This window comes from Hemitrygon akajei, chromosome 10 (genome assembly GCF_048418815.1).
Source record: "Hemitrygon akajei chromosome 10, sHemAka1.3, whole genome shotgun sequence".
NCBI lineage: Eukaryota > Metazoa > Chordata > Chondrichthyes > Myliobatiformes > Dasyatidae > Hemitrygon > Hemitrygon akajei.
Window position 1 is genome coordinate 73,703,695 of NC_133133.1, and position 21,098 is coordinate 73,724,792.

General features: G+C 40.9%; 2 protein-coding genes across 10 annotated transcripts in view; one reads left to right on the forward strand and one right to left on the reverse strand.

The window, feature by feature from the left end:
- Nucleotides 1-8,977, forward strand: part of LOC140734474 (cyclic nucleotide-gated channel alpha-2-like) — a 28,719-nt gene extending 19,742 nt beyond the window's left edge. For 4 of the 5 annotated variants that reach the window (XM_073058469.1, XM_073058468.1, XM_073058470.1 and 1 more), the window contains exons 5-8: nt 1,041-1,145; nt 4,756-4,862; nt 6,252-6,308; nt 7,447-8,977. In XM_073058469.1, coding sequence (XP_072914570.1) covers nt 1,041-1,145; nt 4,756-4,862; nt 6,252-6,308; nt 7,447-8,837 — 1,660 coding nt within the window. In that variant the 3' untranslated portion in view covers nt 8,838-8,977. The remainder of the gene's footprint in view (nt 1-1,040; nt 1,146-4,755; nt 4,863-6,251; nt 6,309-7,446) is intronic. The other variant, XM_073058472.1, reaches the window with a different exon arrangement.
- Nucleotides 8,978-10,474: 1,497 nt separating this feature from the next.
- Nucleotides 10,475-21,098, reverse strand: part of dnaaf6 (dynein axonemal assembly factor 6) — an 88,500-nt gene continuing 77,876 nt past the window's right edge. For all 5 annotated transcript variants that reach the window (XM_073058478.1, XM_073058474.1, XM_073058477.1 and 2 more), the window contains exons 5-7: nt 16,495-16,591; nt 15,190-15,275; nt 10,475-13,155 (exon numbers count right to left, since the gene is read on the reverse strand). In XM_073058478.1, coding sequence (XP_072914579.1) covers nt 13,026-13,155; nt 15,190-15,275; nt 16,495-16,591 — 313 coding nt within the window. In that variant the 3' untranslated portion in view covers nt 10,475-13,025. The remainder of the gene's footprint in view (nt 13,156-15,189; nt 15,276-16,494; nt 16,592-21,098) is intronic.

Consider the following 21,098-nt stretch of genomic DNA (forward strand, 5'->3'; position numbering starts at 1 on the left):
GACCAGTCTCCCTCTCTCTCGCTAGCGGCTGTCAGAGGAAAGTGCAGGAATCTTGGGATCCAGGTTGCCAGGATTGATCGGTGAGGCTGTGAACTCATTTTGTGCGATTTTGCAGTTCATGTTGTACGTCTTACAGGATTCTGGTTACTATTTTTTTTAAACCATATTTTAGTGGTTTAACCAGGGCGATTGACCCAGACTGGGGTGTTCTGGTGATTAACGACCCTGTGGCCTGCACTGGCTAGTGGCGCAGTGCTGAACTGAACCAAACTGAATGCTACTGCTTTGACGTTTGATATTCTGTGTGTTGATTGATCGCTTTTTGCAACGTGTTATTTTATTTCACGTATTGGGTGTTTGATGTTTCCTTGAACAGGTTCCATGGCGTTTCTTTGCTTTGTGGCCGCCTGCAGAAGGATGAATCTCAGAGGTGTATTCTGTATACATATTTTGATAATAAATGGACTTTGAATCTTGAAGTACTATCTAAATGCCTCTTAAATGTTTATCTGATTCCACCACCTTCCGGCAGCTTTCTCCAGATATCAACCACTCTCTGCATAAAACAAAAGAAATTCAAAACTTCTGCCTCTCTTCTTAAAGCTATGCTCTTTTCCCCACCCAAACCACAGGAAATATATTCTGTTTTATGCTATCTGTAAGTCTCTTATATATTTCTCTAAGGTTTTTCCCTCAGCTTTAATCACTTCAGGAAAAAAACCCTATGTGCTGTGAACCTGATCTGTTGAGAATCTCTTTGCCTCCACAGATGTTGACTAACCTGCTAAGCTTCTCCCGCAGTTTGTTTTTGCCCCATGTGTTTATTTACCTCTGAATGAGAAGAAATGGATTATGTGTTAACATATTATTGAATCAATTCAGATGGACAGAGAGTGTCCATTACATTTGAGTGAAAACATAGGTTATAATTCATATCTTTGGCTAGTGTTTGTTTAAATAATTACAATTGTACTGTGTGCATTAAATAAAACTTTTCTGCCTTAAGTTAATTTGACTGTGCACTGCTCTCACGTTTGCAGGAAGCATTCTGTGTTTGTGATCGACCCAGCAGAGGACTTCTATTACCGATGGCTGGTTGTCACTTCATTGCCTGTTCTGTATAACTGGTGCTTTCTTCCTTGCAGGTAACTCCTCCTTGGGACTGAGTAATGTCATGTTACTGTGCTTTCTCCTTTACATTCACTCAATGTGACACTTTCACCCACAGGTGAATATTTGCATGATTGCACAGTTGAACTGAAAGAGATAAGATTAAAACAGGTCTGGCAGGTCAGTCTGGGTGTCTGTGAGGCACTGTGAACTATCAGCAGCATCAGAAATGTTCACCACTACGGTCTATAAACCCACAGACTGGCATATCCCTGTCTGAAACCTTACCTGCAATCTCTACTTTCAAATACTAAGAACAATTATGCAGGGAACAATCCCCATCTGCACGATCACTACCAAGTTAGAACCCATCATGACCTGACAATATATTACCAGCCTTTTGTTGTTGGGTTTGAATCCCGAATCCCCCTCCCTGGGAGCACATGGAAGAAATAGAAAGAGGAGATAACTCTGTTGGAGTGCAGAGTCATAGTTAATGCTTCCTAATTGTTAGGAAATACCATAGACTTGACTATACGGATCTTTGTAGACAATGTTATGTCTCTGCTCTTCAGTATTTTATCGAAATTTGCCATTGCTGCCCTCCCCAGAAGTAAGCACTGTTTAATTCACCATCTGTAGAAATCTTTGAACCGAGGAAGACAAAATTTGTCACTGCTTCCACTTCCTTTCCATTGATTACCACGGAGTTAATAGGGCTGGTTGACATAATCTTGGTTTTCTTAAAATTGAGTAACAAGCCAGCTTTTGCACTTCTTTCACTTTGATTAGAAGCTTCCTCAGATCCTCCTCACTTTCAGCCATTAGAGTAGTATCAAGTCTATGGTATTTCCAGTTGTGATGAATGGCTGTGAGAGCTGGACTATTAGTAAGGCTGAATACAAAAGAATTGATGCCTTTGAACTTGGATGCTGGAGGTAAGTGTTAAGAGTTTGTTGGACAGCAAGAAGATCCAACAAGTCAATACTGAAGGAATACAGCCAGACTACTCACTAGGAGGCTCGATTATGAGACAAAAGCTCAAATATTTTGGCCACATCATGAGCAGACAGGATTCCTTGGAGAAGACTCTCATGTTAGGTAAAACAGAAGGTAAAAGGAGAGGATGAGAGACTATGATGGATAGATAATATTACTCAGACAATGCGTATGATCCTTGGGGGATCTTAGAGAGGCAGTTTCCAACAAGGAAGCTTGGTGTACAGGAGTCCATAAGGTCACAAACAGTCAGACTCGACCTAACAACAGAATTGTTGGGGAAGCAGTCATTATTCATGAAAATTATGAATATAATGATGATTAGTAGCAGTCAACAATTTCCTGGCTCCCCTCTTCCCCCCCCCCCCCCCCCACAGATACTGCTTGACCCTCCAAATGATTGTTGCTCCAGATTCCAGTATCTGCAGCCTACAATGTCTCCACAGAAATGGGCTTCCACTCATCCATGCTGAGTGTAAAGCCTGTCTATGCTAAACCCATTTGTCTGTGTTAGGCCCATATCTTTCCTATCCAAGTACCAATCCAAATGCCTTTTAAACATTGTAATTCTATCTGCCTTCACCACCTCCTTTGGCTCCATCCAAACACCAATGTGAAAAACCTGTTCCTCAGATCTCCTATAAATTCCTCCTCTCACATTAAACCTAGAAGAAGTTGCCAGGACAATGCCTGGATTGGTGAATTAAGTGTAGAAGAGGTTAGATAGGCATGGATTGTTTTCCCTGGAGTGTCAGAGGCTGAGGAGACAACCTTGTAGAAGTATATAAAGATTATAATGGCATAGGTAAGGTAGATAATCAGTTATTTTCTTTGGGTGGAAATGTCACATACTAGACATGGTAGGTTTAAAGTGAGGAGATTAAAGTAGGTTTGTGAGGAAGTTTAAGTTTTCTGATGACACTACTGTCATTGGCCAAATCAGTGGTGGTCACCAATCAGCATACAGGAGGGATACTGAAAATCTGGCTGAGTGGTGTCACAACAGCAACCTCATGCTCAATGTCAGCAAGACCAAGCAGCTGATTGACTTCAGGAGGAGAAAATCGGAGGTTCATGAGCCAGGCCTCATCAGCGGATCAAAGGTAGAGGGCATCAGGAACTTTAAATTCCTCAGTGCTATCATTTTAGAGGACCTGTCCTGGGCCCAGTACGTAAGTGCAATTATGAAGAAAGGACGGCAGCGCCTCAACTTCCTTAAAAGGTTGCAAAGATTATTGACAATAATTTGACAAACTTGTGTAGATATGTGGTGGAGAGTACTGGATGTTACTAGTTGCATCACAACCTGACATGGAAACACTAATACTCTTGAATGGAAGATCCTACAAAAATTAGTGGATAAGGCTTAGTCCATCATGGATAAAGCTCTCCCCACTACCCCACTACTGAACAAATCTTCATGGAATGCTGTCACAGGACACCATCTTCAGGGACACCACCACTCAGGTCATGTTCCCTTTTCGCTGCTGCCATCAGTGACAAGGTACAGAAGCCTCAGGATTCACACCAGTAGATTCAGGAATAGTTATTACACCTCAACCATCTTGAACCAGTGGGGATAACTTCACTCAACTTTGCTTGCCCATCACTGAACTGTTCCCACATCCTATGGACTCACTTTCAACCACACTTCATCTCATGTTCTCAATATTTATTGTTTTTTTTCTCTTTTGTATTTGCATAGTTTGTTGTCTTTTGTACATTGGTTGTTTGTCTGCCCTGTTGATGTGGTCTTTCACTGATTCGGTTGTTGTTCTTGAATTTACTGAGTATGCCAGCAAGAAAATGAATCTTGGGGTTGTATATGGTGACATACGTATACTTTGATAACAAATTAATTTCGAACTTTGAAGCATTTTTCTACAAAAAGAGTAGAGAGCACCTGGACTGTGCTGCCAGGAGAGGAGGTAAAAACAGATATGAGAGCAATATTTTAGAGAGACACTTGAACAAGCTTGTAATAAAAGGATATAGACTGTAGGCAAGTAGGTGTGATTAGTTTAATTTGTATAATGTTCAGTGGAGGTATCATGGGCCAACGTGCCTGATTCTGTGCTCTACCTTCCTGGGTTTCTCTACTTCTATAAGAGTTCATGAACCTGCCCGTGTATCTATTAAATGTTGGTAATGTACCTGACTCCACCATCTCCTCCTGGTACTTATTTACTGCTCATTATGCCCCTATTAAATCTCGCCCCTCTTACCTTAAACCTATGCCCTCTAGTTCTTGATTCCTCAGCCCTGTGAAAAAATCTGCATTATATGTGACATGCACACCACCCTGTGAGAAATGCTAACTGAAGAGGGTTGTCCTGAAAGATGCTGAGAGCCAATTCCCGTTGTCAGGAACATTGCACATTAAGAAGCTCACCAACACACCTCATGAATGAGTTTCTGCCCTTTTTGTGGCACAGTCTAAGGGTCCAAATCAGCTTCAGACTGAGTAAATGGAAGCAAGTCGTCCCTGATCCTAAGAGAGTGCAACACAGAGAAATGCAATGATGTATACGTGTTGTTGACATGCGATTGTATGCCTGTGTATACCTCTGCCTGTAACTGTGACCAGATAACTAACTTAACTCTGACTGCAATCATATGCTGACCTGCCTAGTCTCTCCCCCACAGGGCTTGCTTCGAAAAGCTGCAGGCAAATCATCTCAGCCTATGGTTAACAATAGACTACATCTCTGATGCCATTTATATTCTCGACATCCTCGTCAGGCTCAGAACAGGTTAGTTCTTGGCTGGCCAGATTACTGCTGCTTTGTAAACTGTTTCTGCTGGGTGCTCAATATTCCTTTATGAACTTTACCTGCTCACTGCCCCATCTCTTTATAAACTGTTTCTTCTTACTGCCCCTCCCTTCATAAACCACTTTTTCCTCAGCAACCTGACTCTTTAAAAGATTTTGTGATCTTTGACCCTCCTTTCAGATACTGAGGAATTATCCCAGAGGATGCTGTCTTTCTCTTAAGGTGTACTTGGGAGTTTACTTTCATTGCTGAGTTTGGATGGATTCATGTTCATCAAGGCTGTTTTACTTTCAGCTTCGTTATCACACAACTCACCCTTCTCTACTTTTTTTCTGGAATTTCTTCCCATTTTCTACCATTCAAATGCAGATTAGGGGCATTTTATAACAAACATTTAACTCATCGATCTGAATTTTGGGATGTGGGTAGAAGCCAGAGCATTGGGATGAAACCTACGTAATCACAGGGAGAATGTGTAAACTCCACACAGACGGCACCTGAGGCCGGGACTGTAACCTATGAGCTAGCTGTTCTATCAGCTACAGAACTGTGCCTCCACTGGTCATTGATGCTGAGCTCTTGGCAGAAACAACTCTCTCACCTTCAGGGTGGAGGTCTTGGCTCTGTACAATCTCCAGTGACAGGAGAGTGATGACTCCTCCACAATCCTTTCACCTCTTGCATTCAGCAAGACCAAACTGACAATGTGTCAACAGTCACAGAGCATTGATGTCAGCTGTCTCATAGTAAGGGGGCACCATGAGTTCTGACAAAGGGTCAAAGATCCCAAACTTTGTTTCTTGTACACAAATGCTGCCTGACTTGATGTTTCTTTCAAGCATTTTCAGCTTTTTGTTATAAATCTGTAATTGTGAAATTGAGAGAGAGAGATCTTCGAGAGGATAGTGTGATGATCTTCGAGAGGATAGTGTGATGATCTTAGAGAGGATAGTGTGATGATCTTCGAGAGGATAGTGTGATGATCTTAGAGAGGATAGTGTGATGATCTTAGAGAGGGTAGTGTGATGATCTTCGAGAGGATAGTGTGATGATCTTAGAGAGGATAGTGTGATGATCTTGACATTATCAACAGTGTCAACAGAGAGATACATCAGAGTTAGGAACTGATAGAGAGAAGATTATCAGAACCATGCAGCCAAAGAACAAGGTCAGCAGCTCACCTCCCAACATTGCTCCACCATTTAGAAAGATCATGCCGATCTAACGTTCCTCATCCATCTTTGTCCCTTTACTCCTTGATCCTTGATTCTCGCAACGAAAACAAATCCATCCATCATTGAATATATTCAAGAATTCAGCTTCCATAGCATAGAGTTCCTAATTTATCCTCTTCTTTGTTCTATATAGACATCCCTGATTCTGCAACTGTGTCCTCTGGTCATGAATTCCCCCAAAATTTACCCTGTAAGTGTATTTTTTTATTTAATAAAGGCCACCTCTCATTTTCTAGCTGCATTACTCTTCCTGATTACCCACAGCAACTGTTTGCCAGCATTTTAAATTTCATGAGGACCCATATCCCCACCATCTCTCCAGGCAGCACATTCTGGACTTTAATCAATCTGTGTTGAGTGAACTTGGCCTTTTCTCCTTGGAGCGATGGAGGATGAGAGATGACCTGATAGGGGTGTACAAGATAATAAGAGGCATTGATCATGTGGATAGTCAGAGTCTTTTCCCCAGGGCTGAAATGGCTAGCATGAGAAGGCACATTTTTAAGGTGTTTGGAAGTAGGAACAGAGGAGATGTCAGGGGTAAGTTTTTTACGCAGAGAGTGGTGGGTGCGTGGAATGGGCTGCCGGTGGCAGTGGTGGAGGCGGAAACAAAAGGGTCTTTTAAGGGACTCCTGGATGGATACATGGAGCTTAGAAAAATAGAGGGCTATGGGTAAGCCTAGGTAGTTCTAAGGTAAGGATATGTTCGGCACAGCTTTGTGGGCTGAAGGGCCTGTATTGTGCTGTAGGTTTTCTATGTTTCTACATTTCTATAGAAAAACTCACTCTCAGATCCTCTGTACCATTCCTACCTTTAACCTGTTCACTCGTCTTAGGCGCCCATGCCATGAGAAATAAACAATGTTAGTATCTATCTTAACTAACCCACTGATCATATTATATACCTCTACCAAGTTACTTCTCAACTGATTGACTTGAAACCTTAACTTGTTGGTGACTAAATAAGAAACCAAGAGGCAAAGGTCCAAAGTCAAATCTCTGATCAAGGGGGAAATTGTAGAATTGTCAAGATCTCTAATACTCTATCTGAAAGGTTTCTAGTATAAACCATTATAAAATAGAGGTAAATGGTGAGGCCATTATAGATGATCAGAAACAGGGATACGAGTCTGAGCACTTGCTGCAACTCATTCAAAAGGCCAGCACTGATATGGTGATACAAAATCCCTTCTATCCCAGAAGTCTCTCTAATTCTGTCCCTTAGACAGTGAAATTGGAACAATATTACATTACATGTTATTACCAATATCTGGACTGCCTTTACTTCCGTTTGAATTAAAAAACATTGCTTCTATGTTCATTGACAGGGTTCCTTGAACAGGGTCTGCTCGTCAAAGACTTGAAAAAGTTACAACACCACTGCATCAAAACTTTCCAGTTTAAGCTGGATGTAATTTCAATCCTTCCCACTGATCTGGGCTATGTGGTAGTGGGACTCAATTACCCAGAGCTACGATTCAATCGCCTCCTGAAGTTTCCACGGCTCTTTGAGTTCTGCGATCGGACAGAAACCAGAACCAACTACCCAAATGCTTTTCGCATCAGTAACCTACTTCTGTATCTGCTGATCATCATTCACTGGAATGCCTGTATTTACTATGCCATTTCCAAATCCATCGGCTTTGGCAGAGATAGTTGGGTTTATCCTAACATCTCTGACCCCCAGCACGGTTACCTGGCAAGACAGTACATTTATTCCCTGTACTGGTCAACTCTCACCTTGACTACCATTGGGGAGATGCCAGCACCAGTTTCAGATGTAGAGTTCCTGTTCGTGGTCTTTGACTTTCTCGTGGGAGTTCTTATCTTTGCCACAGTTGTGGGTAATGTGGGATCAATGATCTCGAACATGAATGCATCCCGAGCAAACTTCCAGGCGAGAGTGGACGCCATCAAGCACTACATGCAGTTCAGAAAGGTTAGCAAAGAAGTGGAGGCTCGGGTGATCAAGTGGTTTGATTACCTGTGGGTCAGCCAGAAGGCGGTCGACGAGGGTGAGATACTGAAATATCTGCCGGATAAGCTGAAGGCTGAAATAGCCATCAATGTCCATCTGGAGACCCTCAGGAAGGTGCGCATCTTCCAGGACTGTGAGGCTGGCCTGTTGGTGGAGCTGGTGTTAAAGCTAAGACCACAGCTCTTCAGCCCTGGAGATTTTATTTGCCGCAAGGGAGATATAGGGAAGGAGATGTATATTATCAAGGAAGGGAGGCTGGCAGCAATGGCTGATGATGGCGTGACTGAGTTTGCCAGGCTGGGTGCTGGAAGCTGCTTTGGAGAAATCAGCATCTTGGACATCAAGGGAAGTAAAACAGGAAACAGGAGAACAGCAAATATTCGGAGCATTGGGTACTCCGATCTCTTCTGCCTGTCCAAAGATGACTTAATGCAAGCATTAATAGAGTTTCCAGAGGCTAAGAAAGTTCTGGAAGAGCGAGGCAGGAATATTTTAATCAAAGAAGGGCTGCTGAATGAAGAATATATGGTAGTATTGGGAGAGAAAGGCTTAGAGGAAAAGATAGAGAGACTCGAATCAAATCTGGATGCCTTACAGACACGGTTCGCAAGGCTGTTAAATGAGTACAGCTCAACACAGCAGAAGTTAAAACAAAGGATTGCCACCATTGAAAGGAAAGTAAGGTTGATTGATAATGGCTCAATATCTGATCATTCCGATGGTGTCTATGAGACAGAGTGAAGGAAGAGGGGGAGCTTGAGTGGATGGGAGAGATGAAGAGCTGGTAGAAGCCAGGTTTGCTTTCAACAACTCAACATGAAGCATCTGAAGAAAAAATCAATAAACCTGCTAACTTATGATACATAGAGTGATTGACTACTGTAAGTCTCAATTGAGAAACCAATAAAAACTCAACAATTTTTGATATAAAATATATATTTTGTGATGGTGGGGTGGTGTTACATTTCTACCAAAGGAGTTGTAAGGCACTCCTTCCTTCTGCTAGCCTGCAGGTCACCCTTGGACAATGTGTTGCACCTGCTTAGACCCTGATCAGAGTCATGTGAAGCCATGGGAGCAGGTGGTGGATGGTCGTATGAGCAGATGGTGCATATCACAAGCCCTAGACCATTGATGCCAGGCAAACCAATCTCTGACAAGTATTGATAATTGCTGGGGTCACCCATCTTGTAAAGACATTGTCCAGAAGAACTACTTCTGTACAAAAACTTGCCAAGAACAACCATGGTCGTGGATAGAAAAAAGAATAAGAGATGAAGAGAATAAGCATGAAGAGGGCCTTCCCCACAGGCAATGGCCAGATTAAAGACCATGATTGCCTACAACATACGACGTGGCACATATTGATGATGATGATATTTTGTCTATGGGTATAGGGATGATTTATAAACCTCTTTATGTTAAATATAATGTTTTAGCATAGGTGATAGAGATAGGTGATTCAAAATGGCGTCAAAGAACAGATGGAGAAGTAGTAGTGAGTTCAATTGCAAATTTATTGCCATAGGTCTACATACCCATGGCATATATACCATGAAAATTAGCTTCTTGCAGCAGTGGCATGGTACATCCCAAACATGGTTAGTCTCGAAGTTCCCTCCACAGAGGTGGCTGAATGGTGAAATTTCTGACTGAATTCACTTTAAGACAACAGGATCAGGGATTATAAAAGGAATGCAAATATAATATAGATATTCAAAGGGAACCTGTATTGTAACCTTTCTACCATCTTTGTTCTAAAGAAGGACACAGAATCAATCAGTTTCCATAGATTTACCATTGTACAGTGGGGTGGTTTAAGGATCTACATGCCCATCTCCACAGGCTGCATGAATCAGGTGGTTTAACTGCACTATTTACACAAACCACTGCACTATCTCTCACGATTAATTCACCACCATCTCTCACTGTCAACATTTCACACCATCTCACTAACTTCTCACCATCTCTCACCACCACCTCGAAACCACTCATTATCTCACCATCAGGTGACAGAGTTTGGTGTATTTGTTGACTATGTGGAAATCGTCTACAAGGAGAAATCGATGTGTTGGTGAAACATGCACAGAAATGCAGATGGAGTTTAATCATGAAATTATCTATTTTGGAAGCCCTGATGAGGCTATGATATACAGAGGGATTTTGTGTTTAAAATTCTTGAAGGTGACAGTGTGGTGAGGAAGATATTTGAAGCTCGCCTTCTTTAGCTGTCACAATGAATACAATATAAAGGAGGTTTTGCTTCATCTTTATAAAACATTTGTTAAATCTCAGCTGAACTACTGTTTGCAGTTCTGATCACCATCAGTAATGGAAGGCTACAAAAGAGGATGCAGAGATTTTGCATGATGCCAGAACGTTTTATTAAGAGAGGCTTGGTCCATTTTAGAGTCATAGAGCACTACAGCATAGAAAGTGCCCTTTAGATAATCTTGTCCATGCCGAACTGTTGTCCTGACTCGTCCTATCACCTGCATCTGGACCATTATCCTCCATACTCCTGCCATCCATGTACTTAACAAACTTACCGTCGATATTGCAATCAAACCCATATTCACCAATTCCTCTGAGAGCTCATTCTACACTCACACCATCCTCTGAGTAAAGATGCTGCTCCTCACATTCTTTTGTTTATTCACCTTCCACTCTTAACCCATGACCTCCAGTTCTAGTGCCAACTAACATCAGTGGAAGAAGCATGTTTGTATTTACCCTAACTATACCCATCATAATTTTGTATACCTCTATCAAATATACAAATTTCTCGGCTTATTAGAGTCTTTCTTGAACAACGGAACAACATTGGCTGTCCTCCAGTCCTCCAGCACCTCATCTGTGGCTAAGGATGTTTTTACTACTGCTGCCAGGGTCCTTTCAATTTCTGAGCTGGCCTCCCACAAGGTCTGAGGAGTCATCTTGCCAGAAAATGACCTGTCCAATCCTTTCTGATGCTATCAAATTGGCCTTTCTCCAATCTAAAATTTCAACCTGAGGACCAGTCCTATTTTTTTCTACAATTATCTTGAAACTAATGGAGGAAGTTAAGAGGAGACTTGATTGAAGTATATACAATGTTAAATAATATAGATAGGATGGACTGTAGGAAACATATCCCCTTATCAGAGATGAAGACATTATCACCAAAACTATCAAGCAATATTTAAACTCCAGTAGTCTAAATGCCCACTTTGTGTTTTGCTGGACCGTCACTACTTTGGTCAAAACATGGACCAAAGAAATAAAATTCGGAAGTGAGGTGTGATTGGTTGCCCTAGGCAGCATAGATCTACTCAATGTAGAGAAGACCTCATAGCAAATATAGTGCATTGATTTAAGCTATTACAATTGTCAGTTCATGTGGAAAGTAAATTTAGAAAAGACAAAAGAGAGGATTTTCTGTGCAAAAATGTGGTGTATGAAAGATGTCAGGATGATAATACAATCAAGAACTGGACTGAAAATGGGGAAATGAAAGAAATGAATAAACACTAAATGGAAAGGCAAAAAATGGAAGCTAACAGAAAAGACAATCAAAGGTTGTTCCACTGGCAGATCAAGAGCGAAGGGATAAAATGGGGAGCGGTTCCAATGTGAGATCAAAATAAAAGCTGAAGGAATAAAATAAAATACTGCTGTGGTCACTATAAAAGAAGAGGTCATTGAGATGTTGATGGGCTAAAAACTAAAAAAGGGGAATTACTAGAAAGGCTTTCTGTCATAACAGAAACCAACAGTTCCAGGCATTGTAGGCTGCTGAGAGAAGAGCATAAAATGCAACAGTATAGTCATAATCTCCCAGAGACTAGGGAATTGTAATTTTATCACCCCATGTTCAAATACAAAAGGAATTAAGAACAAACCCAGCAATCACAGGCCTGTCAGTTTGGCCTTCATATTTAATATCGGCTTATTTTGACTTCTATCAGTAGGTCATTTGCTTTACCTATTGCTGCCAAGTTAATACTTGTACAGCAAATTATTGAAAACCTTGGAGAAATCTAATATCAAATAAGTACACTAAGACCCATCAATGATGAAAGAATAACTAAAATAGGTAAGAATCAACAAGGTATGCACATTGTTTACAGATAGAATCAGAGATATTTAATTAATACTCTTCCTAAAGCTACAACAGAAATTGTAATAGGATAGGGATGATATTAAAGCTGACCAAAAAGGTAAGATGTTTGAGATCAAAAAGGCATAGATAACTGATAAAAAGAACAACATCCTATGGAACGAAGAGAGGGCACAAAAAATGGAATTTGTGCAAAACGAGACGCATTAATTAAAAAATCAAACATAGCTTTATAGTTTAAAAAGGGCCTGAATTGAGTGGCTGATGCACACGAGAGGAACTTTGAGATATATATTCAGGAAAAATGGAAAAAAAAGGTACAGAGTGGCAACAAGTGAGAGATTTTCAGGGTACGTGATAAAGAATCAGCGATTTGTGCTCTATTTTCTCTGGTGTATCAACTTAGCACCTTTCACCTTTATAGGGTGGTTTGGCAGGGTTAACAGGGCAAACTTTGTGCTTTAACAATTCAAATTTGCACAGAACATTATGAAAACAATTAACATGGAACATCTTTCTCATTTAACTTCTTCAGGAATCAAACGAATGACAAAAATCCACAAGAAAGATTCTCACAATACTTAAACTTCCATGACTCCCTATTGTCTGTGAGTGTTTCCTGGAGGCAAGATAAGATTCGTTGCACAGCACTGTGTTGGTAAATTATTTTGTGCAGTCCCACTTTTCTTTATGAATGGTTTAATTACATAGTTTGCTCTTTAAAAACATTGAAAATAGAGGACAACAGTGCAGAGTGATATTTGCTCTTGTATAGGAAGTATTAATTATTGATCTGACTCGGCTGAAGTCTCCAGCTCCTACTGATCTGCTCAAGCAAAGTTAATGAAGTCATACTCTCTCTTCATGGTTAAGGTGACTTCCAGTGTGTGAGTGTCAGAGTGGAACTGAGCCCTTCCATTCTTGTTGTCCACTGCATGGGGTAAGTGTAAACCCAACTTGCTGGAAAACAAAAGGAAGTCAGAAAAATGACAATGAATTACTAAGGTGTGCTTGCTTAGTGTATACCAATCCTGCAAAACCACCCCCAGTTTAAGAACTACAAGTGACATATATCCATTTTAAGAAGTCCGCAGTCCACGAAGACAGCAAAATAGCTTAATAGACCTACAGTTAGTGTAGTTCAGTTTTATGAGCTTTACCTATAAGGTTGTTTCTGAGATAAGGTTGCTTCAGCGAGCACCACTATCCCCAATCAAATCACTTTTACACATTCAGAGTCTCACTCCCATAGCCTCAGATGGCTATGATGAAGATACGATTACTTGTGCCTTTTGCTGACTACGCATTTGCAGGGAAGGTCTGGGAAAGGTTGCATGGGTCCTTGTCAAGGATCGACTGAGGATCAATTCAACAGAGGATTTTCTGATCTACAGACTGTTTCTAGAGAGACACACTGAGACAGACATCAGGCTGATGCTGGAAGATCATCAACTAGATGAAAAGCACTTCTGTCTGCCTAAAAATTTCTGGTCTTCCAGTGCAATGAGATGTCAATAAGGGAATATTGCCATTCGGTATATTGCAGGCTGCAGAAGTATATGCCGAGAGGCGCACTGAAGCTCTGTGTGGCGAATGTAAAGATTTGGTGGGGAAGGACTGCAGTCTATGGTCCTGCTGCCAATGGGCACACAGGGGCTGTAGTAGTCTCACCAGTACAGGAAGGGAGCATTGCTCTAAGAGGCCACTTGAGTGGGATTGTATTTTGTGAGAAGAATGTTTTAACTTGATGATGTAATGAATGTGAACCGTATTTACTGGCTGTATTCTATTTCCTGGATTTTTATGAATAAAATTTATTTTTGAAATAAAATCCCAGCGGCTGCAGACAGTGACCTAGTCATTGGCCTTTCTTGGCTGTGACAGCGGTTCCTGCTTCCAGGGAGTTGTAATAGACAAGAGATCATGCTTGAATTAGCAATCAATAATGGTGTTTGATATCCAACAAAGCATCCAGATTTACCTGCCTTTACATATTTTAAGCAGGCTTTGGGAGTTAATACACTGCATCTTATTCTGCATACCTATCTGCCTTTGTGGAATACTACAATAAAGAGACATTCCTCTTACTCCACCCTCTCGTCGGCTTAATCCACTTTTTTGTCTCATTCCCAGCTCTAACAAAGTGTCTTCCCCTGAAACATTATCTCTGTTTTTCTTCCCACAGATGCTGGCTGACCCGCTAAGTATCTCTAGCAGTTTCTGTTTCTGTCTGTGGCTGCTGGAGAAGAACATGTATGTGACTTTACTCTCCAATGCTGCCTTAATCCCATGCTCTTGCATCTTGCTGAGATTCCTAGTGGTGGACGGGAGCAAAGGAAAAAACACACTAATAGGGATAGGCTGCCTTGCCATCACTGATCAAGGGGCTTACATTCTAGCTACAATGTTTGATGGCTCCTGAGAGAATGGATGAAGGATTTACTTGGGCATTGTGGGGAGGAGGAAGTGGGAAGCAGGAAAGGAGGTGAACTAAAAGTTTATATTAAAGAATCCAGGAGTTCCTTCGGAAGGAAAAAGACAAAAAAAGAACTCAATTTTGATTTCTACAACTTCTAATCGCTGTATTTCTTTGTCTGTACCATTCAACCATTTGTGATTTTGGCTCAACTTGTTCTTTTCCCCTTTTATTGGGAATGTTACGAGACCTGTTACGCATGTCTTCTCTAACTGCTCCAATTCTTTTACTGACCACTTTATTCCCATGATCACCCTGGTTTTGCCCCTTCAGCGACATCCACCCTCCCTACAGTTTAACAGTCTTCTTCAAAGTTCTGATGACTGGTCTTTGACCTGAAACATTAACTCTTAATTTCTGTTGCCTTAGCTGAAGACCTGATCTGCTGAGTATTTCCAGCATTTCCTGTTTTTATTCCAGAGTAACACTGACTTTTTGTGACCTCTCCCACTCTAAGATACATGGTGAGACCTCATATAAAGACCAGCCTGTCCCTGTCAACAAAGTGCCTCACTTACTAGGTGGAAGATCGAAGGCCCAGAAATCGCTCTTTAACATCCAGAGTGAGATCCGCTGGTTTGCAGCCTGGCAGTTTGATTTTTATCTGAAAAACAGTTTTAAGAATATCACCCAAAGGCTATCATCAATATAGTGAAACAGCCTAACAGTCAATTAAAATGGCTAAATAACATGAGATTTTAATTGATCCTGTTAATTAATTCTCTATTCATTGATCTTTAATAATTTCTAGACCTATAGTACCTTGAATGTAAAACTCTCTTCAAGTATTTTAAAACCCTTCCACATATCCATAACTTGTCAGGTTTTATAGACCTATATGTACTTTGAGCTCTTCTGTCCTCCCACTTCTTTTAATTTGTGGCTTCAGTTGTGTGAAACACCCTCCGTTAACACCCAGTTTTCCTTGCTGTCCTCCTTCAGTGGTTTACTTGAAACCTGTCTCCTTCAGCTAGCTTTTGATCACCCGTTGCCACATTTTCTTAAGGATCTTAACATGAAACCTTGTTAAATACCACCTTGTTAAATAAACATCAAGGTGATGCACAGGAGTATCTCAAGCACAGAATGAACATAGACTTTAAAGGTTTATGCTCAATCTATGAAAGTTTGGAATGAGTTGGTAATTTTAGCCGTCAACATAGATTCATTGCTAATGTTGAAATTGAACTTGAATGATCAGATTTAAATCTTGTTATTTAAGGAAAGCTGATGGTAATTTATGCAAAAGGAGTATATTGAGTGATGTATCTCAGTCACTATGCGTATGAAGTATGGGTTGTTAACGTTTGAGGGGCTACTCTGCTACAGCACTCATTGAAAACTCTGTTGCTGCCCTTTGAATCTACATATAAATACTAATCCTTTTGGAAGATACAGCGAGGAAACAAGCTTTTTGGTACATTGGGTCTGTGCTGCCCATCAACTATTGTTTCATGTTAATCTACATTATTCCCTTTGTTTCACTCTCCCCACATACTCATTCATTACCGACACACCAGGGGCAATTTACAGCGTGGCCAAATAAACTACCAATCCCCATATCTGAAAGAAAATTGGAGCACACTGAGGAAATGCACATACTTTTAGAGACAATGTACAAATTTTACATCGAGAGCACTGGAGGTTAGGATCAAATCCAGGTATCGGGAGCTGTAGGCACTGGTGCGACTGTATTGCCTGTACCATCTATTAACTCAACCACATATCCTAACAGTGATGTGAGCAACTGGTTGGGCAAAGATCTTGCTTCTGTGTGGTACAACTTTATGACTGAAACAGTCATAGCAATGATAGTTGCTCACCACCATGTCTTCACAACAAGCTGTGGATCCATCCTTCCTGCTCATGCCTAGAAAGACATCCTCTGTGCCAACTCTCTGCTTGAACAGAATTTCATACCTAAAGACAAAAAACAAACAACTCAAATAAACATCAACGTAGAAGAAAACAAAAGCACAGTTCCCCATTAGGAAGGGTTTTTTTAAACCAATTTCAGAAAACCTAGGCCAGACCTCAGCCGGAGTATTGCATCCAGCTTTAGTTGCTGAGATATAAGAAGAATGGCATTATGACGGAGAGGGTGCAGAGGAGATCGGAGCATAAATTACCTGTAGTGTGTTGACGGCATGAGACAGTAGTGGAGCCTGAGTTGCTAACAGCATATAAGATGAGCTCTTGAATCATTTAGGCATAAAGAGCTATTGGGCAAGTACGAGGAGATGGAATTAATATAGAAGGATGCCTACTGGTTGGTGTGGTTGATTTGGGCTTAGTAACCTGTATCCTTTACTGTACGATACTATGATTCTACAACAGCTTAATATTGCAATAGGCACAGATGCCTAGTGAAATTAATCCAGGTAATCAAAAGCAAAAGACACAGGTATGATAGTTATAGAGGGACAGTACACTTATCATCCACCCTTAGTGACTGTACTTTGACTAACTTCAATACAATGTCTGAAAGACCATAAGACATAGGAGCAGAATTAGGTTATTTGGCCATTGAATCTGCTCTGCCATTTGATCATGGCTGATTTAATTTTGCTCTCCAACCTTCTACCTGTAACCTTTGATGCTTTTACTAATCAAGAACCTATCAACCTCTGCTTTAAATAACCCAATGACCAGGCCTCTACAATAGTCCTTGGCAGTGAATTCCACGAATTCACCACTCTCTGGCTAAAGAAAGTCATTCTCATCTCTGTTCTTAAGGAAACTCCTTTTCTGAGGCTGTGCCCTACTTTCATAGACTCTTCCACTTAGGGAAACATCCTTTCCATATCCACTACATCTCGACCTTTCAATATCCAGTAGGTATCAATGGCATCCTCCCTCATTCTCCTAAACTCTAGTGAGTACAGGGCAGAGCCACCAAACACTCCTCGTACATTAACCACTTCATTCCCTGGACCCTCTCCAAGAACAGCACACCCTTTCTTATATATGAGGCCCAAAACTGCACACAGAACTCCAAATGTAGTCAGATAAGGCTTCAGCATTACATCCTTGCTTTTATATTTTACTCTTCTCAAAATGAATGCTAACATTGCATTTGCCTTCCTTACTACCCAACTCCACCTGCAAATTAACCTTTTGGGAATCCTGCACCAGGACTCCCAAGTCCCTTTGCAGCTTGGAATTCTCCGTGTTTGCTCCCTGTTTAGAAAATTTCCACTGTCCTTATTCCTTCTACCAAAGTGCATGACCATACACTTCACTACACTTCATTCCATCAACACTACAGTGAGTCCTAATGAAGGGTCTTGGCTTGAAACATCGACTCTTTATTCTTTTCCATAGATGCTGCCTGACCTTATGAGTTCTTCCGGCATTTTCTACGTGTTACACTGTATTCTATCTGCTACTTCTTTGCCTATTCTCTAAATCTGTCCACATCTTTCTGTAGACTCCCTGCTTCTTCAACACAACCTGCCCGTCTGCCTATCTTGCAATCAACCTGGCCACAAAGCCATAAATTTTGTCATGCAGATCATTAACATACAACATGAAAAGTAGCTCAACACAGACATCTGCAGAACACCACTAGTCACCAAAAGCCAACCAGAAAATCTGCCCTATATTCCCACTCTTTGCCTTCTGCCAACCAGCCATTCTATCTTTCCCGCAGCAGAATGGGGTCTTATTTTGTTCAGCAGCCTCCTGCGCAGCACCTTGCCTAAGACCTTCTGAAAATCCAAGTAAACATCATCCACTGACTCTCCTTTGTCTATTCCACCTGATATTCCCTCAAAAAATTCCAACAGATTTGTCAAGTCATGATGACTTCAGCTTATTTGATCATGTGCATCTGTGTACCCTGAAGCTTCATCCTTATTAATATGATTTAACATCTTGCCAACCACTGAAGTCAGGATAACTGGCCTATAATTTCTTGTGTTTTGCCTTTAGAGTGGAGTGACATCTGCAATTAATCAGTCCACTGGAACCATTCCAGAATCTAGTAATTTTTGAAAGATCATTGCTAATGCCTCTACAATCCCTTCAGCTATCTTTTTCAGAACCCTTGTGTATAGTCCATCTGGTTCAGGTGACTTATTTACCTTCAAACCTTTCTCTTGGGATCCAGCACCAACCTGATTTTCCTAATCTTCATACTAATTCAATTCCCCCTTGACCATCGTAACATTGCCCTTTTTGCATGCCTTTTCCATCTCCTGTTGTAATTTGTACCACACACCTGTCTACTGTTCAGAGCCTGTCATATAACTCCCATCAAGGTCTTTTTACCCTTGCAGTTTTTCAACTTTACGTGCAAAGATTCTACCTCTTCTGATTCAAAGTCACTTCTTTCTAAGGATTTGATACCATTTTTTGCCAACGAAGACACCTTACCTGCTCTGTCCACCTGCCCGTTCTTTTGATATAACCTGTATTCTTGGATCTTTCAGCCATGACTCTGTCAATTTCCAACTGAGCTACAAGATCATCTACCTTATTTCATATACTGAAAGGAAGGATATGAAACAAATACAGCCATTCCAGAGATTTGAGGTGGAACGTGATAGAATCTGTTAACGGATAGAGTGACAAATAATCAGCAAATTGTGTCTAAGAAGAGTTTAATATAAAGCCGAATCAATTGACACTAACATGGGCTACTTGTGCACTACTGCACCAGTACTCAGCAGTTCCCAGAAACGCCCATTTATGGAACAACATGAAACAAGCGATGCTGGCCCAGGTCAATGTTTACATATTAACAATGATGAACAAAATAAAATGATTTGTCAATATCCTCATAACCACACAGTCATTACTCCACACTTTAAAGGAAGTAGTTGAGAATATTTGATGCTTGAAAAATGATTTTCTAAAGTACTCCTGCTTCAGAAACATTCCCATAGATTTTCCATTGTTTTCATTCAACAATATTATTTCAGCCCACTGAGCACTCGTATTGTCCTGCTAATTCCCCCTGTACTCTATTCTCCCCCAGAATGTACTACTCAACTTCTCACTGGGACAATTTACTGCAGCCAATTAACTTGTCTTTGGGATGCTTGAGGAAACCAGAGCATCCGGGGAAACTTGCATGGTGATAGGAAAAATGTGTGAACTCCACACAGACAGCATTAGAGATCAGGATTAAACCGGGGTCACTAGAGCTGTGGGACACAGCCTCTACCTAAGCTGTGCCACTGTGCCCTCGGTGAAGCCGACTGCTCAGTTCAAACTGATACTTATGAAAGATGTACCGGAGAAAATGTTGTTTCTTATTAAAGTCCGTAAATCAAGGATGGGGGTGATCAAATAGTTTGAAAAGTTTTCAGTTGATTGAAGGTAGCTAGCATGGACTGTAAACTTAACTCATGTTTGACAAATTTGGTTTTTATTTTGAAAGATGTGTACACTGTAGGTACCAAAGGAATGTTTAAGGAGGTATTTCCATGCACTTTTCTGAAGATGTTCAAAAATCATTCTTCATTCTTTTAATTTTTTATGATCATTAGATAAAGCAGAAATTTGGCATTAAAGTCAAATGATTATATTCATGGGACTTGCTATGCCAGATTAGGAGTAATGGGCTGAACCTCAAATTTTCAGCATATGATGAGTAGTGCACCACAAGGATCTGTGTTGGGGTCTCAACTATTCATTATATTTATTAACATTCAGTAGCAAAAAGGTGCCACAATTTGCCAGTGGTGCAAAGTTATCTGGTATGAGCAGTGCCAATAAAAGCCTGACATTAAAGAGAGATCCTTTTGGAGTTGGTCTTTGCTTGGGACTTTGTAGCACTCATGTTTCTTGCTATCCATTATCCTGAATGTTGCCTCATTTGTTGAAAAGAATCATCAGTGAACATCTGCACTTTTGGCCTTATGATTGAAGGAAGGTCATTGGTGAACCAACTGAAGATGGTTTAGGACATTGCCCTAAGGGTGCAGCAAAGATCAACATCCAGTGACCACAACCATCTCCCTTTATGCCAGGTAATAGTCCAGCTTTTGGAATCTTCCCTTCGAAAAGATTTCTTCTGGCTCATTGACTTCCATTTTAACAGGACTTCTTGATGTCATATTTCATAAAGAACACTGTCTTGATCACGAGAGCTGTTATTCCACGTCCTTTGTAGAATTCTTTAATCTATATTTGGTCCAAGGCTGTGATGAAGCCCGGAACTGAACTGTCCTGGTAAAACCCAAGCTCAGCATCAGTGAGTGGGTCTTATTCGTGGAGTTCAGTCAAGCATTCTACAAGGCCCGCCATGGTGAGCTGATGCAGAGGATAAAGCACATACAGTCCACAGAAATTTGGTAGGTCAGGTATAAAATTGGCTTGGCCATAGAAGACAGTGTGTAGTATTGGAGAGTGTCCCAGTGCTGTTCTGCAAGGTTCAATGCTGGGATCACTATTGCTTCAGTTACATATCAATGACATG